Raw genomic sequence first — 26,236 nt, 5'->3', positions numbered from 1 at the left:
GTGGTCTCAATGTAACATTTTAAATGTGCCACTACACATAGTCTTGGATCCGTAGGATATGCTGTAAAGACCAATTTACACCCCGTGACTCCTGGCCTGCTCTGTTTGAGTAAATCATAGACATAGAATGTAATTGCATCTGCTGTCATTACCATTCTATCTATACGTAATTTATGTAATGTCTACTCTTTGTGCTGAAACTAATGCCATTAGCATGACTACCTTCATGGTAATTTTGTCTAAAGACAAATGTGAAACGGGACTCCATTCCCGAAGTAACATCAGCACATCCCTCACATTCCAGATTTCTGTATACCTGGGTCTAGGAGGCTTGGCATTGAAAATTCCCTTCATGTACCTACAGACCAAAGGGTGTGATCCTAGAATCTGTTGTTCTGATGCTCTCCATAAATATGCAGAGAGGGCACTCCTTGCAGTATTGATCGCACTATAACTTAAATTGGAATCAAAATGCAGTGTTGACAGAAACTCTAAAACATCTGAGATGTCTGCAGTGTGGTATGAAATATTCTGCCTTGAGCAAAACACCTCCCATTTCTTTATGTAAGAAATGTACTGCTTCTGGGTACTATCTCTCCAGGCTCCTGCAATTACATCCATAGTGCGATCTGATAGTCCTCTTCCGATATATGGCCTTTTTAGAATCTGCAAATCAACAAATCAATATGATCATGTAAAGGATGAAAATCACCAGATACAGGGTGCACAAGTAGGTTTTCTTGTCTTGGAATATCCATAAGAGGTTCTGTGACCATGGTTGTGTAGGCCAATCTGGGACCACCAACAATCCTGAAGCCGAATCCTGCTTGATCTTTTGTAGACACCTACTAATGAGACAAAAGGGAGGAAATGCATATAAAAACATTCCACCCCAATTTAGCGAGAATGCATCCACCGCTGTTGCACCTGGATCTGGTTCCCATTAAACATATTGAGGTAATTGGTGGTTCAGTGTAGAAGCAAACAAGTCAATTTCTGGCATTCCAAAAATTTTGCGACAAATTTATTAAAAATGTCACGATTTAACATCCATTCCGTATTGTCATTAAATTTTCGTGACCTGGTGTCTGCAATTATATTGAATCTACCCGGTAGGTAGATTGCCGAAAGCCAAATGTTTCGAATAATACACCAGTGCCAGATAACGTTTGCCAATCTGTCACAAGACTCTGACTTGATTCCACCCATGTGATTGACATATGCTACTGCCGAAGTGTTGTCAATCTGAACCTGCACATGCAGATTTTTCACATTAGAGCAATAAGCTTTAAGCCAATGAAATGTACTTAACAATTCTAGGTAGTTAATTCCATGTGCTTTGAGCAATGGTACCTCTTCCATATTCCATCTACCTCCACAGCTGGTAATGGTATCAGTAGCGCCCCAACCTAGCGCACTTGCAACAGTCTGTAGAATGATAGCAGGTGTTTCAACCAGAATTTTCCTGGAAGCATATGAGACACTCTTAATCCACCATTGTATATCAGCAATTGCTGTTGCTGCTAATTGCATGGGCCTATCAAAATGCCCCGAATGTCATTCTGTTTCAACAGAACCATATAAGGGGTACCATACTCTTCTGTTTTGTTTGCTACCCGAACATAGAGTACTGTAATTCACCCTGGCTGTGGTATCAGAGGAAATGTGGTGGTAAAACATTTTGGGGGGCCAAAATGTTTTGCAAGCGGTTTACCGCCATTTATGAGCATATAATTTGATTGTACAATCGTCTTCCAAAGTAAATTGACAACCTTGTAGGTTTTGAAATTTGGTGTTATTCTATGAGCAGTAGCTTGCATTTATTGATTACAAATAATATTAAGAAACTCTTCAGATAAACTGCACTCTAGTTTTGGGCATATCTGTTGCGCAGTTGCTCTTTGACTGATCTTGTGATATAATATAATCCACTAGCATAGATTGTTCATTGAAGCATTTGCTTCTATTTGTGAAGCCTGTTGAGAATGTCCAGAATAAAAATTTGGTTAAGTACCAAGAGTGGAAACTCCACTCCCAAGTAGAATTTGCAACTGAGCAAAGCTTTCAGCTCAATGTAGTCAGATGCAATACTGCTAATGCAACACTACTGTAAGAAAGTTACTCATGACAACAATAACTAGTCAAAGTATTTTTTCCTGCCTTTTTGTCTTATGGTTGTCTAACATCTATACCCTGCACTGCCCCCCCCCCCCCCCCCCCCCCCCCCTCACTGCTCTTTTAAACTTGTCTGGAGACAATATCTTGTGTTCATTGATGTATATTTGGACGGTAAACCTGACTGCTTTTATACTAAATAGAGAAAGAACTGACTTTATGTAAGCAGCAAGAATTTTTTTTTTGTGGCAAATTAATCTTGGTCCTAACTAATTTACAAACATGCTTTTTCAATAAAACAAATACAAAAAAATCTTTCTCCTTGGGTGAAATTACAGCCATTATTATTTTGTCACCTACGTGAATAAAATTATGATGCCAACATGAGGGGAAGTGCATGTGGTAGAGGTGTGGATCACAGGTTTCATTTGGAACAATCCCTAAAGGGACAGGGATTTCTGATTTATGCAGTTGAATTTCTCTGGTACATGGAAAATAACGTGATTACATTGGAACAAGAACAAATACTATTCAAAATTTGATTTTGGAAATGTTCCATTAAAAAGTTTTTTTTTTTTTTAATTAGCTGCTGTGAGTATTAATTATATATAACTTTAACATTTATTATTCTGCAAATAGAAAATTTGCCTGACCCAGGAAAAGCACAGGATTTCATGAAGAAATTTAACCAAGTCCTGGGTGATGATGAGAGGCTGCGCACTCAATTGGAGCTGCTGATTAGTCCTGCCTGCTCTTGCAAGCAAGCAGAAGTCTGTGTGGTAAGGGAATGTTGTTATTAACTGCCTATGATATTTCTAATTAAAGAAGCTTGATTTTTATCATCAGTGATTGTGTTGTTAAGTAAACATTGGATTAAGTAAGAAGAAAGAGAAGGACGGGAAAATGAGGAAAAAATTAAATATAAATTCAGCATTTTCAGAATCCTTTGAAATAATTCACATCTGTGAAGAATAAGGTTCCAAGTGTGGTGTTAAACTTTGGTGCCAGAGATGTTGCATGTCAGTTATCAAAGTTGTGAACTGTTCAGTGTGATTCTGATTCTAAGGAATCTGCAGGATTTTAGTTTGTCCTTGCCATAAGTCCAATTGACATTGAATGCGTGTCTAAGTAGGTTAAGTAGCTGGGGAAATATTGCTTTTGCAAATTAATGGTATGGTAGACTGGGCAGAAGCTATTTGAAATTTGTTTTGTTAGTGCATCACAGCCCCTCACTCCAGGTTGTTCTTTAATTTGCATGTAAATAACAGCACGACAGATATTACTAAGGTTATCCATCAGAGTTTGCCAGAAGTACACTCTTGAACATATCTTGTTTCTTCCAACGTGCACCCAGGCAATATCTAGAGGAGGTGAGCGCTCTGCCTATCAGCAGCATAGAATCTTTTTCATCACAGTAAATGAGCCCCCAACCCCAGGCTTCTTAACCATAGAAGCTTCTGGTGATGAGTGGGGAGGATGTTCACTATCCAGAAATGCTATACATTCCCTACCCTCATGGGCTTTCTCCCTGTTAATAGTGGAGTAATAACGAGTTTTCAATTTTCAGGCTCCTTATGCCTGGGAGGTCAGGCCTGTGGAAACCTTAAAAAATGCTGTCAGTTATAACTGTCAGCTTCAGGCTAGGTTGTTCGTGCAGAATCAGGTGTTAGGAAAGCTCCTCTTTCTCGGTTTAAAAATGAAAATAAACCTCCCCCACCACAACTCTTTGGTATTACCTCACAAAGGATGTCTGAAGCCATATAATGCAAGATTATCTAAATCCAAGATGTTTTGGTACGGTCTAGTTAAAATGTACAATTGATCTGAATGATTAAAAGTGACAATTAACCCTGGTGGTAAAAAGATGAATACTTTTTTGTGGAAGACTGTCTTGTTACCTTAAAATAAATTAAGATGGTAAACTGTATAAATGATGTGATAGTCCATGTCCTTCTTGGTAATTGATAATCCAGCATTTTGCACCTAACCATTAGCAAACAACAAACTTGTAAAACTAGCAATTTGTGGCTAACCATTAATGATTGTCATTTCTGAATCAATTACTTTGCACGTGTTTGAATGTGATTTAACAATGCTTTTTATTTCCTTTATTATTTAGAGAGAAATTACACGTAAACTTGCAAATCCCAAGCAGCCGACTAATCCCTTCCTGGAAATGGTGAAATTCTTACTAGAAAGGATTGCACCTGTGCACATTGACTCAGAAGCCATCAGGTATAGCTTTCAAAATATTTAAGGTATTTGAAACCTTGATAAATTCAGTAAAAAAGAGGTTGCTGTTTCCAAAGAAAGAAAGTTTAGTTTACTGAAATGAATTATGCAGAGTATCAACATTTAAATAATCTTACGTGCAAGATTTGCTACTGCAGTCTTACAATTTCAGCAACCAAATGAAATTGCACTAAAAAAAAAATGTATACTCTTTCTCTGTCACTGTAACACTATATTCTGCACTTAGTTTCCTTTCTCTATTTGTAGTGCAGTACACATATATGGCATGATTTGCTTGAATAGTACACTAAACAAAATTTTTCACTGTACCTCAGTACACGTGACAATAATGACCTGATACCAAATATTTCTATGAAGAAATAATTTAAGATTTGCGAAAATGTATCAAGTAATTTCAATGTACATACGATCTTCTCAAGGAGATTCTAGCACTAATTAAAACCTCGTGCCTCACATTTTTACAGTTTTGTTCAAGGTTGAAGTGCATGATGTTCATAGATTCTCATAATATGGCATAGAGAGTCAGTGTGGATGCATTGGAGTCCTCGTTTTGCCCAGCATGGTGGTTAATTTTGGGCTCTAGAAACAACTGCGTTGTCACGCTTGTGTTTTTTTTCATCGTCTATCCAAATGGAAATTCTGTTCTACAAGGTGGAAGCATACTTTAGTCTCTTTGCACAGTATAAGCATCTTGAAAGATTAAATGATGTTTAATCTTTATATGGGATGCCTTAACAACAGATGTATCCACAACAGCTGATGTAGCTTTCCCTCTTCCAAAAATATTTTAAAATAAGGGTATATACTTCAGTTTGTATTTCTGTGAAATCCCACTGCTAGAAATTTTGGGACGGGCTGTTAGCTTTTTGATATCTTCATAAATTTTAGTTTGAAGCAATTTCCCTCATTCTCCTGAATTTAAAAAAAATCCCATCCCATCTGTCAACTTTTGAACATAAAATAGAATTCTAGATAGTCCTCTCTAACATCTTTTAAATGAATCTCTGCAAATATATGAATGTTTAAAATAAAATCTGACCATTCATAAAAGCGACTTTCAAGCGAGTCCTTGAAAAGCGCTATACAAATAAAATGTATTATTGTTATTATTAATTGTACTAACTTCCAGAGTTTTTAAAAGTATTTTTATACTCGTAAGGCTGGCAGACCACCTGTCAATTTGTATCCCAATATGCTTAATTTTAAGTCATAACGCATTTGTATTTTTCAGCTCTTTAGTGAAACTAATGAACAAATCCATAGAAGGGACTGCAGATGATGAAGAAGAGGGTGTGTCACCTGATTCTGCAATTAGGGCAGGCTTGGAGTTGCTTAAGGTATTTGCCACTCATATGGAGAGTAATTCTATTAGTTTGATATCAATTTAGATTGATGCTTTGAATTACATTGTTTGCATTTAGAAACTCCTTAGAAATATAAACATCCAATAATTGTAATTTGAGTTTTCTGTTGTATAAATTTCAAACTGACTATGTTTCATTTTGTAGTCTGATTCTATTTTTTGAAGCTTTTGATATTAAGTAACAGTAATGAATTAGCTACTGCATATTGTTTAACAGTAATTGCCATTTTGGAATTTCAGTTTATTTAAAAAATAGTGCACATTGTACCCAAGAATAAATAAGAATTTGTAAAAGATTTATTTATTCCCCCAATTACTGTCCGGCAGGTTTTATCATTCACACATCCTACCTCCTTCCACTCTTCAGAGACATATGAATCGCTCTTGCAGTGTCTAAAAATGGAGGATGATAAAGTTGCTGAAGCTGCTATTCAAATCTTTAGAAACACGGGGCACAAAATAGAGACAGACCTTCTACAAATTCGTTCGTAAGTCCAACTTTTTGAAAAAGCTATCTGGGCAAGGAAAAGTTTGTAAAATGAGCAGAACTCTTGTTTCCGTGTTGTCATGTTACAGGTAACGCAGTTGCAGGAAGATTTACGTATGTATATGCACATATAATGTTTGACAGCACAGGGCCTCTACTCGCTGGAGGTTAGAAGGATGAAGGGGACCTCATTGAAACTGAAACCTGAAAGTCCTGGATAGAGTGGATGTGGGGAGGATGTTTTCACTAGTGGGAGAGTATAGGACCAGACGTCATAGCCTCAGAATTAAGGACATTCCTTTAGGAAGGAGATGAGGATGAATTTCTTTAGTCAGAGAATGGTGGGCCTGTGGAATTCATTGCCACAGAAGGCTTTGGAGGCCAAGTCAATGGATATTTTTAAGGCAGAGGTAAATAGATTCTTGATTAAGACGGGTGTCAGGGATTATAGGGAGAAGGCAGGAGAATGGAGTTACGAGGGAGAGATAGATCAGCCATGATTGAATGGCCTAATTCTGCTCCTATCACTTACGAAGTATGTACAGTGCCCTCCATAATGTTCGGGACAAAGACCCATCGTTTATTTATTTGCCTCTGTACTCCACAAATTGTGATTTGTAATAGAAAAAAATCACATGTGGTTAAAGTGCACATTGTCAAACTTTAATAAATGCCATTTTTATACATTTTGGTTTCTCCATGCAGAAATTACAGCAGTGTTTATACATAGTCCCCCCCATTTCAGGGCACCATAATGTTTGGGACACAGCAATGTCATGTCAATGAAAGTAGCCATGTTTAGTATTTTATTGCATATCCTTTGCATGCAATGACTGCTTGAAGTGCGATTCATGGACATCACCAGTTGCTGGGTTGTCTTCTCTGGTGATGCTCTGCCAGGCCTGTATTGCAGCCATCTTTAGCTTATGCTTGTTTTGGGGTCTAGTCCCCTTCAGTTTTCTCTTCAGCATATAAAAAGCATGCTCAATTGGGTTCAGATCCGGTGATTGACTTGGCCACTCAAGAATTGACCATATTTTAGCTTTGATAAACTCCTTTGTTGTTTTAGCAGTATGTTTGGGATCATTGTCTTGCTGTAGAATGAATGCCAGCCAATACGTTTTGAGGCTTTTGTTTGAACTTGAGCAGATAGGATGTGTCTATACACTTCAGAATTCACTATGCTACTACCATCAGCAGTTGTAGCATCAATGAAGATAAGTGAGCCAGTACCTTCAGCAGCCATACATGCCCAGGCCATAACACCCTGTGTTTCACAGATGAGGTGGTATGCTTTGGATCTTAGGCAGTTCCTTCTCTCCTCCATACTTGGCTCTTGCCATCACTCTGATCTAAGTTAATCTTCGTCTCATCTGTCTACAAGACCATTTTCCAGAACTGTGGTTGCTTTTTTTAAGTACTTCTTGGCAAACTGTAACCTGGCCATCCTATTTTTGCGGCTAACCAGTGGTTTGCATCTTGCAGTGTAGCCTCTGTATTTCTGTTCATGAAGTATTCTGCGGACAGTGGTCATTGACAAATCCACACCTGACTCCCGAAGAGTGTTTCTGATCTGTCGGACAGGTGTTTGGGGATTTTTCTTTATTATAGAGAGAATTCTTCTGTCATCAGCTGTGGAGGTCTTCCTTGGCCTGCCAGTCCCTTTGCGATTAGTAAGCTCACCAGTGCTCTCTTTCTTCTTAATGATGTTCCAAACAGCCTAAGGTTTGGCTGATGTCTCTAACAGTTTTATTCTTGTTTCTCATAATGGCTTATTTGACTTTCATTGGCACAACTTTTGTCCTTGTGTTGATAAACAGCAACAAAAGTCTCCAAACGTGATGGAAAGACTAGGTGATGGGAGCTCTCTTATACCTGCATTTAAGAGGCAATTAAACACACCTGAGCAATTACAAAGACCCGTAAAGCCATGTGTCCCAAACATTATGGTGCCCTGAAATGGGGGGACTATGTATAAACATAGCTGTGATTTCTACATTGTGAAACCAAATGGTATAAAAATGGCCTTTATTAAAATCTGACAATGGGCACTTTAACCACACGTGATTTATTTCTAATACAAATCTCAAATTGTGGAGTCCAGAGGCAAATATATAAAGGACGGGTCTTTGTCCCAAACATTACGGTCTTTGTCCCAAACATTTTACACAATTCATTGCCATGATGTTTGGTTGGACAGAATCTTTTTTGAATCTGCCTTGTTTTTGAAGTTTTATCTGTTAGATTTGTCAAAAGAAAATTTGACTTTTCATTGAATAGTAGAGCCAATGACTGTAGGAAGGCCTCTTGGTTGGAGGCAGATGAGGAGAATGATCAGTAGAGAATATACTACAAAAGTTAATGGCAATGTTTTTGTGGTTGTATATCTGGATAATTTTTGGTCTGCACTTCCGGTCACAATTTTAATGATTTGCTTTGCCTCCTCACGCACACCTTTTTGGTCATCACCAAAGTGCTTCACATCCAAGCACTGCTGTATTTACTAGTTGTTTTCCAGTTATTGGCTCTCTCCCATTTAAATTTTATGGAGTACTTTATGATATATCTGGCAGTTGGATGAGAAATTGACATTGGAAGAAAACATTCTGCAAGTTCAGTGATGAAAAATGGACTTTGGGCTCATAGCAGCAAATTACATTAAATCATATCGAAGGGTTGTTTAACTTAATGCATTGAATTGCAACCGTGAACTCTGTACTAACAGACTTAACACATGAATCTACACTATATTATAGTTATTCTTCTACATCAGTGTGTGCTCATGGATTGGCTGTGTTTATGTGAAAGTAAACACAGTGATAATTGAGTTTGAAAGGCTTGACGATGAGAAGACAAAAACTACTGATTCATTTGACCTACCCCACGCAACTGACTTGCACTGTGCATCAAATTATACTTTTCCCATTGCATTCATAAGACACAATTCATTGGTGGAGTGAAAAAATGTCAATAAATTTCCCACTGAACAATCATAATTAGTTTAAGAGATCACTCTGCCCAAGTCACGTGACTTGACAATCTTTTCTCAAAAATCATTGTACCATTGGAAGGAAAGAAAACTTTAACACTTAATATGAACTATACCTAAGCTAGTGAAAGACTGATCAACCATAACATAATTGGGTGATGCAAACTGTCCAGACAAATGCATTTTCTTTTCAATTTTATAAACTTCAATAAAACTACTCCTATCTTTGCTTAATTAATGGTACACAAAAATGCTGGAGAAACTCAGCGGGTGCAGCAGCATCTATGGAGCGAAAGAAATAGGTGACGTTTCGGGCCGAAACCCTTCTTCAGATTATACTTTACCATTGGAAGGCCAGCCACCTTTGCTTAATTAATGTCTAGTTTGCTGGCTTTGAATTTTCATCGTTATGATTAGAACTGGAATTCAGTGTATCTCCCCAAAAATATTCCAAAGTGCCATTTATGTTCTGAATACAAGTTCTTGTTACTTGCCATTTTAAGTCTTCATTTCGCAAGGTTTTTCACTGTCTCTCAATACATGTGACAAATGTGTAATAAACCACACACGCTGACCTATTAGTCTGTGGCCTCCTGCATGCACTATAATAATGATGCATATAATGAACTTAAGAAACAGCACCTCATCTTCTACTTGGTCAGATTGCAGCTTTCCAGCATATTATGGAATTTTACAAATTTGGATGACTTTCTTTATCATTATCAAAATGGGCCATTTCTGCTGCAAAGACAATTCAAGTGAATCACAGTACCTTTGTGTTAGTTATGCACTCTGTTAGAGCGATGGAACAAAAGATTGATTTGAAGCACAAAGGCAAAATGATTTTAAAATAGATTTTTTGACTAGCTGATATTACATGCACTTTAATATGAAGAACAAGCTGAATGGTACATTACAGAGCTGCCATGTAGTACGGATTTTCTGTATTTTGTACGGAAATGCGATAAGAATACGGATGTATGGTTTTACGTTGTTAAATTCTGATTTTTTTTTAAAAAGCCCATATTTAACAATGCAAAATCGACCATAGATAATCGTAACAACAAGGTGCAGCCAGCAGGTGGGAGCAGCCGGGATCAGCCCGACCTCCTGTTTCGTTGACATGCCACTCGCCAATGGAGGGGTGGTGGCCCGGTGAGGTTAACTTGGGATCTTGCTGCTTGGAAAATGCAGGGATGTGGGGGGTCATGCTGTACCTCCGGGGATTGCAACAGATTAAATCTATTGGTGGTTTGGGTTTCAAGATCTGGATGATTGTTTTTGTGGGCGTTGGTCTGCCGCCGTGCTTGGGTTCGGGTCTCTCGTTCTTTCTTGCTCTCTCCCCTCTCTCTCTCTCCCTCCATCCCTCTCTCTCTCTCTCCCTCTCTTGCTGTGTCTCTCTGTCTTTCGCTCTCTCTCTCCCTCCCTCCCTCCCCCTCTCTCTCTCTCTCTCACGCTCTCCCGCTCCCCATCTCGTCTCTCTCGCTCCCTCTCTCACCTCGGCATTCCCGGAATCATTTGGCGTTTTGTGGGGACGGCTGCATCTGCTGTTCCTTCCTGTTTGGGGGGGGGGGGGGGGGGGCCTGGCGCGGGGCGGCTCCTGGTCCGTTCTCCCCACGGGTGCCGCCTGGCCCGCTGAGTTCCTCCAGCACTCTGTGTTTTTTGTTTGGCTCTGGAGCTGAAGGTGGACACGGGGGGCTGGGGTGGCTCAGCGGGACGGGCGGCGGCTCTGGGGAGAGGGAGTGGGTGGCGTTTCGGGTCAATCACAAGGACTCTCACCGAGGAGAGTTCAGTCCTAAGAAGGGTCATGACCTGAAATGTCACCCATTCCTTCTCTCCAGAGTTGCTGCCTGTCCCGCTGAGTTACTCCAGCTTTATGTCTATCTTCAATTTCAGTGTTAAATAAAAAACATAGACTGCTGAAGGAACTCAGCGGGCTAGGCGGCATCTATGGAGGGAATGGATTAGGAGTTGTTTCGTGCCAGGGTTCTTCTTCAATGGGAAGAAACTGCTGATCAGGCATGATATTCATTCAGGCATGATATATGGGTCGGTGGGAGCACTGCAAGCCCACAGCACTGTCAGCAGCGTGTTAGTCTTTTCAACTTTTTTTTTTAGTGTGTTTTAAAGTATGTTTTTAATGTTTCTTTGTTGGTCTTGTATGGGGGGGGGTGAGGGGGAAACCGTTTTGGTCGCCTCCTCCACGGAGAGACGACTTTTTCCAGGTCGCCTCCCCCGTGGCCTAACAACAAGGAACGGTGCGGCCTTTCCCGGAGATGTGCCCGGGGCTTCAGCGGCGGGCGGAGCGCGGACTCTCGGCGCGGAGAGGGCGAGCCCTCGCCAGGGCTTGCCGGAGGGGAGTGCTCCTTTCGCTGGCCCGCGGCAGCCTGAAGTCGCGGTCTGCAGAGCTCCAGCTGGCGCGGCGTCCGCAGCCTGGGATCCCTCGTGGGGGACCAGGGAAAAGAAGAAGCTTCCACCGCCGGCCTGTGCCCAACTTCTACCGCGGGCCCGGCGTGGACTTACCATCAGGAGCGGGGTCCCGCGCCGGGGACCCCTGGAGGGGAGCTCCAACCGCCGACCCTGCGGTCTGCGATGCTTCTGGGTCTGCGATGCTTCTGGCTGTGGCGCGGTGGGGACTTTAAATCTTCGACCAACCTGAAGCCGCGGTCTCCGGTGGGGAAGTGCCGATTCTTGACTTAATTGGACTTTTACCTGTCTACATCTGGACGCCTGCAGCGGCTGCTGCGGAGGGTTGAATTCCCGACCACGGGGGGAAATGGAGGAGGACTGGCCAAATTTTTTAGCCTTCCACCACAGTGATGAATGCTGTGGTGGATGTTTGTGTTAAATATTTAGTGTGTTTTTGTGTGTTCTTTATCATTTTACGGCTGCTGGCAAATTCATTTCACTCGCACTTTATGTGCAATGTGACGATGTACTGGAGGACAGAGGATCTAAGGGGGTAGAGGAACTGAAATAAATTTTCATTAGGCGAGAAATAGTATTGGGTAGGCTAATGGGACTGAAGGATGATAAATCCCCTGGGCCTGATGGTCTGCATCCCAGGGTCCTCAGGGAGGTGGCTCTCCAGATAGTGGACGCATTGGTGATCATTTTCCAATGTTCAATAGATTCAGGATCAGTTCCTGTGGATTGGAGGATAGCTAATGTTATCCCACTTTTCAAGAAAGGAGTGAGAGAGGAAACGGGGAATTACAGACCAGTTAGCCTGACTTCGGTGGTGGGAAAGATGCTGGAGTCAATTATTAAAGAGGTAATAATGGGGCATTTGGATAGCAGTAAAAGGATTAGTCCAAGTCAACATGGATTTATGAAAGGGAAATCATGCTTGACTAATCTTCTGGAATTTTTTGAGGATGTGACAAGTAAAATGGATGAAGGGGAGCCAGTGGATGTAATGTATCTAGACTTTCAGAAAGCCTTTGATAAGGTCCCGCATGGGAGACTGGTGACTAAAATTAGAGCACATGGTATTGGTGGTAGGGTGTTGACATGGATAGCAAATTGGTTGGCAGACTGGAAGCAAAGAGTAGGAGTGAACTGGTCGTTTTCAGAATGGCAGGCAGTGGCGAGTGGAGTGCCGCAAGGTTCGGTGTTGGGACCGCAACTGTTTACCATATATATTAATGATTTGGAAGAGAGAATTAGGAGCAACACTAGCAAGTTTGCGGATGACACAAAGCTGGGTGGCAGTGTGAACTGTGAAGACGATGGTAGGAGGTTGCAGGGTGACCTGGACAGGTTGAGTGAGTGGGCAGATGCAGTATAATATAGATAAATGTGAGGGTATCCACTTTGGCGGCAAAAACAAGGGGGCAGATTATTATCTCAATGGGGTTAGGTTAGGTAAGGGGGAGGTACAGCGAGACCTGGGTGTCCTTGTAGTTGGCGTGCAGGTACAACGGGCAGTGAAGAAAGCTAATGGAATGTTGGCCTTCATAACAAGAGGATTTCAGTATAGGAGTAAAGAGGTTCTTCTGCAGTTGTATAGTGCTCTGGTGAGACCACATCTGGAGTATTGTGTACAGTTTTGGTCTCCTAATTTGAGGAAGGACATCCTTGGGATTGAAGCAGTGCAGCGTAGGTTCACGAGATTGATCCCTGGGATGGCGAGACTGTCATATGAGGAAAGATTGAAAAGACTAGGCTTGTATTCACTGGAGTTTAGAAGGATGAGGGGGATCTTATAGAAACATATAAAATTATAAAAGGACTTGACAAGCTAGATGCAGGAAAAATGTTCCCAATGTTGGGTGAGTCCAGAACCAGGGGCCACAGTCTTAGAATAAAGGGGAGGTCATTTAAGACTGTGAGAAAAAACCTTTTCACCCAGAAAGTTGTGAATTTATGGAATTCCCCGTCACAGAGGGCAGTGGATGGATTTAAGAGAGATTTAGATAGAGCTCTAGGGGGCTAGTGGAGTCAAGGGATATGGGGAGAAGGCAGGCACGGGTTATTGATAGGGGATGATCAGCCATGATCACAATGAATGGCGGTGCTGGCTCGAAGGGCCGAATGGCCTCATCCTGCACCTATTTTCTATGTTTCTATGAATAAAACTGATTGTTGTATATTATTACGATTTTTTTTGTTTTCCTATTTGTCGATTTTTTTTTGTGCCCGATTATTTGGCGGCCAATCAACTGCTGTCTCTAAGGGGGTTGCGTCCAATCACCGACCAGCTTCCCTTAAAATTCCCGTCCAATCAACAAATCGGTTTCCTCCTGTCCAATCAGCCGCGGTCTCCAAGGGCATTGTATCCAATTGGATAATGCGCTGGTCACTCGGCGGCCAATCAGATGCTGTTTCCAAGGTGCGTTGCGACCAATCACCGACCAGCTTCCCTTACTGAAGCAGACGATGGCGCCAACCAACACAGAGAGAGAGAGAGAGAGAGAGAGAGAGAGAGAGTGATGCAAGAAAGCAGCAATGGCATATAATACACAATAAACTGTATTACAAACTCACAATAAACAAGTTATGCATTCTTGTACTCTTACATGGGTGTGACCGCATAAAAAATGGCCACGTGTAAAAATACTGATTTCCTCAGCAAAATACTGTACTTCAGGAGCTAGAATACTGGACATGACTTCAGAATTAAGAGACAGAAGTTTAGGGGTAACATGAGGGTGAACTTCTTTACTCAGCGTGGTAGCGGTGTGGAATGAGCTTCCCGTGGAAGTGGTGGCGGCAGGTTCGTTGGTATCATTTAAAAATAAATTGGATAGGCATATGGATGAGAAGGGAATTGAGGGTTATGGTATGAGTGCAGGTGGGACTAAGGGAAAAAAGTGTTCGGCACGGACTTGTAGGGCCGAGATGGCCTGTTTCCGTGCTGTAAATGTTATATGGTTATATGGTTAAATGCTCTGACAAAACTTGGCAGCTCTGACATTATGAAGCAGCCCCAAAGATTATACCTTTACTTTGACAGTCGCAAAACAACATGTCATGAAACATGCAAATAGGAATAGGATATACTGCATGGAAATTATGCCAAACCATTATGGATCTCTGCTCAATTCTAGCTGTGATAATTTGCTTAATTCTAAGCTCTCCATGCTTTAATTGGAGAGGTGATGGAAAGGTATATCACAACCTTGTAAATGGTGCTTAAAACATTTAGGAGAACAACATCAGACATGCGAGTCATTTGTTTCTTGCAGAAACCGAAGGCTACAGGAGATTTAACAGTTGTTAAAAATTATGAAAGATTTGTTAGTGCAACAAGAATCTGTTTCCATTAGTAGGGAGACTTGTATCTCAAGCTCAGATTTAAAATAATTCGCAAAAGAGCTGGAAATGAGGCGAAGGAACATTTTCCGGTGTCAGATTTTTGAGATCCTACAGAGCTCTGTAACTTTTTAAAAGAGAATTTAATAAGTATTGAGCAGGAAAAGTAGTAGCCTTTGTAGAAAATTGAGACCAATTGCGTATGACGCTATGATTTTAGATTATGCTTGTTTTTTGTCGGTGAGTTCCATGATTATTGTAAACCCCATTTTCAGTTCAAACTACATTTTAGGCACTTAATGTGCAAAGTTTATTTTTCCAATTGTTGATTTATTTCAAGCAATGAATTACAGTTAGACTGTGTATCTTCAGTTTAGTTTAGAGATACAGCCCGGAAATAGGCCCTTCGGCCCACCGAGTCCACACCGACCAGCAGTGGCGTAGGGTGGGTTTTGAGCGCCCGGGGCAGTTTAAAATATTGCGCCTCCTCATTAGCGGCTAGCCATGGCCCATGAGCTGTTATAAATCCAAGTTTTGTATTTATTTTCTCAACCTAACAAAAAGATGGCGGCGCTGCCTTAGCAGCTGCGGCTCGCCTGCAGTCTGTCTGTTTTTTTCTTCTTTTTTTGTGTTCTTTTGTCCTGTTTAGTTGATTTTTGATTTATTATGTTGTGTATGTGGGGGGTGGGGGGGAACACGTTTTTGGTCTCTTCCTTCGGGGGATGCGACTTCTTTTGTCGTATCCCCCGTCTCCGCCTGCGCCGAGGCCTAATGGCAGAGCTGGCGGCCTCAGAGCTGGGGCGGCGGCTGGGACAGCGGCAGCGGCGACCAGAACTCGGAGCTGGGCAGCGGCAGCGGCGGCTTTGACAGCGGCAGCGGCGGCCTGGCCTCGGAGCTGGGACAGCAGCAGCGGCCGCCCGACATCGGAGCTGGGACGGCGGCGGCAGCGGCTGGGACGGCGGCAGCGGCTGGGGCAGCAGCAGCGATAGCGGCGGCCTGGCCTCGGAGCTGGGACAGCGGCAGCGGCCGCCCGGTATCGGAGCTGGGACGGTGGCGGCAGTGGCTGGGACGGCGGCAGCGACAGCGGCGGCCTGGCCTCGGAGCTGGGGCGGCGGCAGCGGCGACCTGGCCTCGGAGCGGGGACAGCGACAGCGGCGACCTGGCCTCGGAGCGGGGGCAGCGGCAGCGGCCACACGGCATCGGAGCTGGAGCAGCGGCAGCGGCGACCTGGCCTCGGAGCTGGGACTGCGGCGACCAGAACTCGGAGCTGGGGCATGTTCCGGCCTTTAGAACAAATTTTTTTGCCATTTTATAATTTCTTTTTATCCAACCATTTTTTGGCCCCCCCCCCACGCGCTACGCCACTGCCGACAAGCAATCCCAGCACATTAACACTATCCTATACACATCAAAGGTCATTTTTTACATGTCCACCAAGCTAATTAGCCGACAAACTTGTACGTCTTTGGAGTGTGGGAGGAAACCAACCATCTTGGAGAAAACCCACGCAGTCACGGGGAGAACGTACAAATTCTGTACATGCTGCACCCGTAGTAGGGATCGAACCCGGATCTCTGGCGCTGTAAGGCAGCAACTCTACCACCGCGCCGCCAATCTATCCCGAATTTCTGTGTATAGAAATGTAATTATGGTATTCCACTTTTGTGTACCTTAGATTATTTATCTATATCTATCTATTTTATTTATTTTTTATATATCTATAAAACTCTGGGGCTATCCGTCCGGCTGCCGTCCGGCTCCCTTTCTGCCTTTTGATTCGTGCCCGATACTTGCAGATGTCCAATCGGAATGGCCGATGCTCGCAGATGTCCAATCGGAATGGACCCATTTACATGTACGGCTGCCGGCTGCATTTCTTCCTTTGATTCATTGCCACGCCGGATCCAGACGCTCAATCTCCGAGATCTTTTCCATTTCGGTAGAGATTTCGCTTTTCTTTCTAAGTATCCGCTCCTCATTACATTTCGTTGTGTTTAAGTACACGTTTTTAATCACATCCTTCTCCCCCCACCCCCCACTATTTCACAAATAAACTGGCTTCTCACCCATACAAGCAGCCATTTCAGCTTCCAACACACTTCGAAACAAAGTTGCAAGACAGGAACACTCTGAACTTTTCACTGCTGCAGCAGGCAGAGGAGGTGCAATTGGATCTTTTTTTAAATCCACTGCTGAGGGAGGCAGGGGAGTGCTGGAATCTTACATTTGGGAACGGCTTCAGTTCCATTGGAGGAGACGGTTGCATGGTGGAATATTGGCTTGGAGGATCACACCATTGGGGGAGCAGACCCAACGGGTCTGCACTTGGTCTAGTATACTTTTAAAACTCTGTGTGTGTGGGTGTACGGCATTTTGCCTTTGATTCGTTACTCCGCGAAAACCAGACGCAAAAATGCCGAGATTTTTACCATTTCGCTAGCGATTTTACTTTTACATTCGCACATCCACTACTTGGTCAATTATTTCCGCAGATTGTGAGTAAAATTGATCACAAAACACAAACAAAACTCAATATCTAAACGGCTCTTACAAGCTGCTGACGTCACAATGCCCACATGCCGACCAATCCAAGCCGCTTCTCTCTCTCTTCATTTGGGTGCCCGGCCCATCTCCACTCCCCCCCCCCCCCCCCCCCGCTCGAAGTACGCTCCCAGGCCCACCCGCTCACTCCAACCCCCCCCCCCCCCTCTGCAGATCGGGAGGTCACAGCCGATCACCGGCTTGAACATGACATAGAAACATAGAAATTAGGTGCAGGAGTAGGCCATTCGGCCCTTCGAGCCTGCACCGCCATTCAATATGATCATGGCTGATCATCCAACTCAGTATCCCGTACCTGCCTTCTCTCCATACCCTCTGATCCCCTTAGCCACAAGGGCCACATCTAACTCCCTCTTAAATATAGCCAATGAACTGGCCTCGACTACCCTCTGTGGCAGGGAGTTCCAGAGATTCACCACTCTCTGTGTGAAAAAAGTTCTTCTCATCTCGGTTTTAAAGGATTTCCCCCTTATCCTTAAGCTGTGACCCCTTGTCCTGGACTTCCCCAACATCGGGAGCAATCTTCCTGCATCTAGTCTGTCCAACCCCTTAAGAATTTTGTAAGTAAATGACGGCGGCAGTTATTGTCGTGCGGGTCATAAAGGGCCTGTCCCACCAGCATGCGATTACATGCGTCTAGCGCGGCCAAACGTGGTCGCTTGAGGCGTACGGCCGCGCGGGGCCGGTCCCAATTTGTACCGCGGAATCATATGGAGTTGTGCGGGGCTGATCCCGACATCATATTCACCAATCAGCTGGGCAGGAGGCGGGCCGACTGAATTTGGACGTCGGGCGGTGACATCATCACGCAACGGCACGCCGGGCGGTGGCGTCATCGTGCAACGCCACGCGCTAGGCGTACGCCGTCGAGAAGCTGCGTACGCCCTCAATGCGCCTGCGGGCCGACAGGCTGTTGGCGCGCGGGATTTTCAGACAGTGCAAGATTTTTGGAGCCCCGCGCGATGTCGGGACCAGCCCCGCACAACTCCATACGCCTCCGCTGATCGGTGGGACCGGCCCCGCGAGGCCGTTTCCCCCCCCCTCCCTCTCTCCTCCCTCTCCCCCCCTCCCTCTCCCCCTCCCTAACCCCTCTCGCCCCCTCCCTCTCACCCCCCTTCTCTCTCTGCCCTCACTCTTTACCCCCCCCCTCCCTCTCTAGACGCGCCTGCGAGTTGCGGGCTATGCGTCAGTAGATAGGCCGAATATGAGGTAAAAGGAGTAAATTAATAATATTAATATATTAACAAGGGGGTAGTTTGTGTGTGTGGGGGGTGGTTAATGTGTGTGACGCCGCATGCCACCCCCCCCAACCACACGTTGGGGGAACAGACCCAACGGGTCTGCAGTTGGTCTAGTATATTTCTAAAACTCTCATCTTGTTTGTTTGGATGTCTGCGTGTGAGTTTGAGTGAATGAGTGAGATCCTGAAATTACACCAAAGCTGATACACGACAGCGCTACAATGTTTGCACCACCTTACTCACAATTGTCCTGTGATGTGTTTTCAACAAGTTTCGTTCAGATTGATGTTATATTTTACAAGTTATTCACATTTTTAACTTTACAAAATCCAGTTTGGGAAAGATTCATCAGTGGCAGTTACAGCTTTGAACAGTGGCAGTTACAGCTATGACATCACAATGGGATCCTAATCCTTGCTGGCTCTCCCCGCAACAATGTTGCAATCCCAGTACACTGAGTCCTGCCAGCAAGTTTTTTAAGTTCAAAAACGGAGGGGGAGGGAGTGCTGGGGGAGACAGGGGAAATGCAATTGAATTATTATTTTAAAGTCCTGGCAGCAAGTGCAATTGGGAGGCTGAAGAGGAGGAGGAGGGAGTGCTCGAGGATCAGCCGCCCCAGCGCAGTTGGGGGCTATGGGTAAGTGGTGGAATATTGCGTTGGGGGAACGGGTTGTATTGAGGGAACGGGTGAGTGGCGGAATATTGCGTTGGACCGGGTTGTGTTTGGGGACCAGACCTCCCGTGTGACAGGAACCCAACGGGTCCTGCTTGGTCTAGTATCTACATATTTATACAAGTCTCGTCTTGTTTCTGTGTGTGTGTGTCTGTTATTGTCTTTTCGCCAAAACCGTACATGATAGTGCTAAATTTTTTGCAGTCTTACTCAGTTTTTTCCAGTCGTCCATCTAATAAGTTTCCTTCAGATTTTATGTTATATTTCACAAATTATTGATATTTAAAGTTTTAAAAAAGCCAACTTTAAAAATAATAACTGCCTTTGACAGGGAGACTCTTCCAGCAGCTTCCAGTGATGATGTCACAATGCCATCTCACAGTCCACCAATCACAATGGCATCTCATTTACATAGGCTGCCGAGTCCAACAATTACATCATAGTGGGACCTGCCCGTGAAGTCTTAGCTTGATTCTGCTAATTACTGGGCCACGCAAAGGAGGGGGGAGGCGGGATTTCCAGAACATTCCTCACAAGCCCACACCGTTACCAACGGGAATGGCAGCCGCTTTCTTTTGGGGGGGGGGTGGAGATTTAGTGTATTTATTTATTTATTTTTATTAGAAGCCATTGTACAAAGATAAAACATTCGGCATCTAAAATTAAACAATTATTGTACAGCTTCATTTTTAACCTTATTACCTAAACTATGAAAATGAAAAAAGAAAACAAGAAAGGAAAAAAGTGGAAAGTGAAAAGATAGATAGAAAAAGAACAAAAGAAAGACCCCTAAACTACCCAAGTAATGTGGCCGAAAGATATAGAAATAAGAAAAAAGGAAAAAGAAAGGTGGAGATATACCTTGCCCCCCCGCCCACCTCACCCAACCCTGCATTGGATTTAAATTTAAATTTGTGTTGCATCATGCTATTCTTGTAAGAATTCGGTGAAGGGTGTCCATGTCTTGAGAAATTGATCTGGTTTTTCCGCCAAGACTAGCCTAATGTTTTCCAAATGTAGTGTCTCGGACATGTTTGTGATCCACATCTTCACTGTGGGGACTGTTGTCTGTTTCCAAAATTTAAATATAAATTTTTTCGCCGTTATCAGGCCATAGTTAAGGAAACATCTTTGAATATCGTTAGCTCAGAACATACCTCGGACATACCTAGTGTGATCAATTTTATGTCGGGATCCAATTTTATTTTAAGTATGTTGTTTTAAGTATTTTGGAAAATATATCAAAAGTTTTGTAATTTTGTACAGGAAGCAAAAGAATGGGTTATAGTTGATTCTTGGAGGAGACATTTATCACAAATAGGAGAGACATTTGGGAAGATTTTATTCAATTTGGACTTTGAATAATAGAGTCTATGCAGTATTTTAAATTGTATTAGTGAGTGCCTAACATTGAGAGACCAGTAGTGTAAATATAGAAGACTTTCCTCCCAACTATCCTTTGAAATTATTAAAGGCAAGACAAGGCAAGGCAAGGCAACTCTATTTATATAGCACATTTCATACACGAGGCAGACTCAAAGTGCTTCACATAAAAGCATGTCATACAATAAATGAAATAATAAAATGAAATAAAATAGAACTAAAAGAAAAGAAAAGCAAAATTAAAAATGCATTATAAAAAGTGCAATGTAGTTAAGATTTAGCTGAAAGCTAAAGCAAACATAAAAGTTTTCAGTCTTGTTTTAAAAGTGGTCAAAGTTGAGGCAAGTCTTAAATCTTCAGGAAGTTTATTCCAGCTATTTGATGCATAGTAACTAAATCCTGCTTTCCCATGTTTTGTATTTACTCTGGGAATCACTAACAGATTGGTTTCAGAAGATCTTAGCGGTCTAGAAGGCTTATATAGTGGAAGCATGTCAGTGATATACTTTGGCCCTAAACCATGTAGTGATTTATAGGTGAGCAGCAGGATTTTAAAATCAATTCTCTGACATACAGGGAGCCAATGTAAGGATTTAAGAATTGGTGTAATGTGTTCAAATTTTTTGGTCTTTGTTAGAACTCTAGCAACAGCGTTCTGAACAAGCTGTAGCTGCCTGACAGTTTTTTTTGGAAGACCTGCAAGGAGACCGTTACAATAATCTAGCCTACTATTAATAAAGGCATGTACAAGTTTTTCTAAGTCTTGAGCTGACATGAGTCCTCTTAATCTTGCTATGTTTTTGAGGTGATAGTAGGCCGATTTTGTTACTGATTTGATGTGACTGTCGAAATTTAAATCTGAATCCATAATGACCCCAAGATTTCTGGCTTTGTTTGAAGTTTTCAGGGACAGAGAGTGAAGGTGTTGGGTTACTTTAAGCCTTTCTTTTTTAGCACCAAAAACAATTATCTCCGTTTTGTCCTTATTTAGTTGGAGAAAATGTTGGCACATCCAGTCTTTGACTTGCTCAATGCACTGGCACAACAGATCTATGGGGCGATAGTCATTTGGTGATAGCGCTACATAGATTTGAGTGTCATCGGCATAGCAGTGGTGGTCAATATTATTATTTCGCATGATTTGCCCTAGTGGGAGCATGTAGATGTTGAATAAAGAGGGCCCTAAGATCGAACCTTGCGGGACTCCACACGTCACGTTGGTTGGTTCTGATACAAAGTCGCCAATGGAAACAAAATAGTTCCTATCTTGTAAATATGACCTGAACCAACTTAAGACTGTGCCTGAGAGCCCCACCCATTTTTCCAACCTGTCCAAAAGTATTGAGTGATCAACAGTGTCGAATGCAGCACTGAGGTCTAATTGCATTAATATTGAAACTTTGCCAGAGTCTGTGTTAAGACGGATGTCGTTTACAACTTTAATAAGGGCGGTCTCGGTGCTATGAAGAGGTCGAAATCCTGACTGGAAGTTGTCGTAGCAGCCAGTTGAAGCCAGGAAGTGATTAAGTTGCTGGAGGACAACTTTCTCAATGATTTTACTTATGAAAGATAGGTTTGATATTGGTCTATAGTTGTTAATAATAGAGGCATCTAGGCTCCGCTTTTTAAAAAGAGGTTTAATAACTGCAGTTTTCAAGGCTTTTGGGAAATTGCCTGATTGAAGAGAGCTGTTAACTATTTGCAGTATGTCTATTGCTAGGCAGTCAAAAACATTCTTAAAGAAGTTGGTAGGTGAAGCATCAAGGCAGCAGGTGGATGGCCTTAGTTGTGTCACCGTTTCCACAAGAGTTTTAGAGTCTATGACATTAAAGCATGTCATTATTGCCACGTTACCTTTGCCTAAACAGGGTGGTGATCCAACATTTTTGTTTGAAGCGGTGATATTGATGGCACGTCTGATGCCTTCAATTTTATCTGTATAAAATAATGCAAACTCATTGCATTTCTGCGTGGAATGGAGTTCAGGTGGTAATTGTGTTGGGGGGTTGGTCAGTCTGTCAACAGTTGCAAATAGGGTTTTTGCCTTATTAGTGTTGTTGTTAATGATATTGGAGAAAAATGTTTCTCTAGCACTTTTTAAGTCTAAATTGTAGGCACGGAGGCTCTCTTTATAGATGTCATGGTGAATATGAAGTTTTGTTTTCCGCCAGATGCGCTCAGCTTTCCGGCATTCTCTTTTCTGGGCTGTTACAAAAGCAGCTTTTCTCCAGGGTGCCTTTTGCTTACCAGAAATCGTTTTAACCGTAACAGGTGCAATGACATCTATAACTTTCACAATTTTGGAGTTAAAGTTATCTACAAGATCATCAGCAGAACATGGGTTTAGAGGTGGTAAGAAGGAGATGGCATTTTTAAAGAGTACATTAGAATGTTCATTTATATACCGTTTTTTGACAGTATTTGATTTTGTCTGTATGTCAGGAATAAAAGATATATTAAAGAAAACACAGAAGTGGTCAGACAATGAAGGATCAGTCACGAAAATATCAGAAACAATGAGACCCTTTGTGATAATCAAGTCCAGGGTGTGCCCATTACAATGAGTAGCCTCTTTCACATGTTGAGACAGGTCAAATGTGTCTAAAATAGTAAAAAAATTATTTTGCACCCTTGTCATTCAAATCATCAGTATGAAAATTAAAATCACCAGTTATAACTAGACAGTCAAAGTTAGTGGAGATGTTAGACAATAATTCTGTAACGTCATCGAAAAAATTAGCATAATATTTAGGAGGCCTGTAAATAATTAATAGGAGAACTCTGGGGGAACATTTCAATACAGCACAAAGGTATTCGAATGATGGAAAATCACCAAGTGACATCTGTTTCCCCTGAAATACATTTTTAAATATAGCAGCAACCCCTCCACCTCTTTTTCCAGATCTACATACATCAAAAAAGTTATAGTTGGGAGGAGCTGTCTCGATCAGAATGGTTGCACTGTTATTTTGTTCTAGCCATGTTTCAGTTAAAAACATAAAATCCAGTTTAGAGGTGGTAATAAAATCGTTGACTAAAAATGATTTGTTATTAAGAGACCTAACATTAAGCAGACCCATCCTGATGGTATTATTGATAGGCTTTATGGTTGGTTTTGGTTTGGAGGTAATAGGTATTAGGTTTGTTAGGTTAGCAGTGTGTCTAAGTTTCCCTTTGTTTACTCTCTTAGTAGTCACAACAGGAATGCAGAAGGTGCCATAGTTTGACGTAGGCGACCTTGGGTTCAGCTGATTATGCGGAACTTCCTTCGTAATGTGTCTACGGCTGAACCCTTTCTTGTATCAGTAATATTCAGGACTGCTATCAATACAGGAGGGGGGCTGTGGCGCCCTCCGCTTGGTTGTTATCTCCCTGCGGCCGTGACGTGGCAATGGTACTGATATGGGGCGTGGGCTGAGCATCATAGACAGAGATGCAAGTTTAATGCCACCTTTTTCCTGTTTCTTCAATTCATATGGAAAATCATAATGGGAGGAAACAGTGGAGCTGGTGTTGTTATGGCTATGGGTGAGATGAGGGTGGAGGTCATCGTCGATGGGCGAGTGCAGAGGGGGGTGGTGGCCGTTCCTCTCCAAGCCAGCATCAGCAGTGGGGGATGGTAGGGAGGGTAAGGGCGCGTCAATGGGGATGGGTGGGTGGGGGGGGCTGTTGTCTCTCCTCAACGTCTGTGGTCTGACTGCGGCCTGTGTGTCAGACAGTGGCAGGGTAGATGTGTGGGGGGGGCTGTTGCCTCGCTTCTCTACCTGTGGTCTGACTGCGGCCTGTGTGTCAGACCGCGGCAGGGTAGATTTGTGGGAGAGCGAGAAGAGAAGATTGTCCCTTAACAGTCTTGAGCCAAACCTGTTTGGGTGTACACCATCTGCTCTGAAAATATATTTGTGCCCCCACAACAAGTTAAAGTTGTCAATAAAGCTCCTTCCTCTTTCATTGCAGACTCTGGAAAGCCATGTATTCAGTGCAAGTAGCCGACTGAATATGTTTATTCCCCTGTCAACTGCTGGTATGGGACCACTGATGAATGACTTAATGTCTAATTTGTCCAGTGTATCTAATAGTTCAGTAAAATCCCTCTTTAAAAGTTCTGACTGTTCTTTTCGAATATCATTAAATCCTGCATGCACAATTACCTGTGGGATTTTTGGGTTTTCCAGTATAATTGTGGCTAGTTTCTGGTTGACATCACTAACCGTCACATCTGGGAAGCAGCAATTAAACCCAATTCGTCTTCCCAAGCTCGCCTAATTATTTCCGACGGCGGGATTTGTAAATTTAAAAGGGTATTATAGAGGTACGATATTAACTTATTTGAATCCGACTTTCTATTCATGCATTCATCTAGTATATCTGGACCCATAGAGTGACAATCTTGCGTGTGTATTTTCACATAGTCTCGTATTTGAAGATATCTGAAATATTGACTACCTTTCAAATTATATTTCGACTGTAATTCTTGAAACGGGAGGAGGGTCCCCATCTCATAAAGGTCTCCCAGTTTTTTAATTCCTAAGCTTTCCCATTGTACAAACGCCTTGTCTAAAGTAGACGGTTTAAACAAGGGATTATTGGCGATTGGTAAGAGGAGAGATAAATTTCTTAATTTAAGGGTTGTTTTCAACTGTTTCCAGATTCGTAAAGTGCTATGGATTATCGGATTTTTCTCATACGTTGATTTCTTCAGATTTATTGGAGAGAGAAGAATCACGCCTATATTGAAAGGCAAACAATCTTCCCTCTCCATTTTTAACCAGTTTACTTGTTGGCATGTGTCGTCTATCCAATAGATTAAAATTTTAATATTAGTTGCCCAGCAATAGAGAAGAAAATTAGGGAAAGCCAATCCACCGATTTCTTTAGGTTTGCATAAATGTCATTTGTGAATTCTGTGAGTTAGATAATCCCAGATAAAGTTTGTAATCACAGAGTCGAGTTTTTAAAAAAAAGTTTTTAGGGAGAAAAGTCAGTATTGATTGAAATAGGTACAGGAGTTGTGGAAGGAAAATTATCTTTATGGCATTTACTCTACCTATAAGGGAAATTGGAAGTGGTTTCCAAATTGAATAAGGGCATTTAATTTGGTGATTAATGGTGGAAAGTTTGCTTGAAATAAGGAAGAATATTTTCTAGTCACGTAAACTCCAAGATATTTAAATTTTTCCTTAGCAATTCTAAAGGGAAATTTTATACGGTGTGACGGGTCTTGAGGTATTATCGGCATAATTTCACTTTTGTTCCAGTTTATTCTATACCCTGAAAAGGAGCCAAATTGTTCTATAAGATTTAGTATATTTGGGATATTGACTTGGGACCTACCACCTGCCCCCTCGACACTGTCCCCTCTGCCCTTCTAAAGGATGTCATTACAATAGCCGGTCCCAGCATCCTCGCCAACTTC

At 42.4% G+C, this 26,236-nt stretch overlaps 1 protein-coding gene across 17 annotated transcripts in view; it reads left to right on the top strand.

Annotated features, from left to right (window-relative positions):
• Positions 1-26,236, top strand: part of pds5a (PDS5 cohesin associated factor A) — a 200,643-nt gene that overhangs the window by 122,614 nt on the left and 51,793 nt on the right. For all 17 annotated transcript variants that reach the window (XM_033027250.1, XM_033027267.1, XM_033027259.1 and 14 more), the window contains 4 exons: positions 2,755-2,894; positions 4,235-4,350; positions 5,600-5,705; positions 6,059-6,219. In XM_033027250.1, the coding sequence (XP_032883141.1) occupies positions 2,755-2,894; positions 4,235-4,350; positions 5,600-5,705; positions 6,059-6,219 (523 nt within the window). The remainder of the gene's footprint in view (positions 1-2,754; positions 2,895-4,234; positions 4,351-5,599; positions 5,706-6,058; positions 6,220-26,236) is intronic.

This window comes from Amblyraja radiata, chromosome 1 (genome assembly GCF_010909765.2).
Source record: "Amblyraja radiata isolate CabotCenter1 chromosome 1, sAmbRad1.1.pri, whole genome shotgun sequence".
In the NCBI taxonomy this organism is placed as follows: domain Eukaryota; kingdom Metazoa; phylum Chordata; class Chondrichthyes; order Rajiformes; family Rajidae; genus Amblyraja; species Amblyraja radiata.
This window is presented reverse-complemented; position numbering and strand designations above follow the sequence as displayed.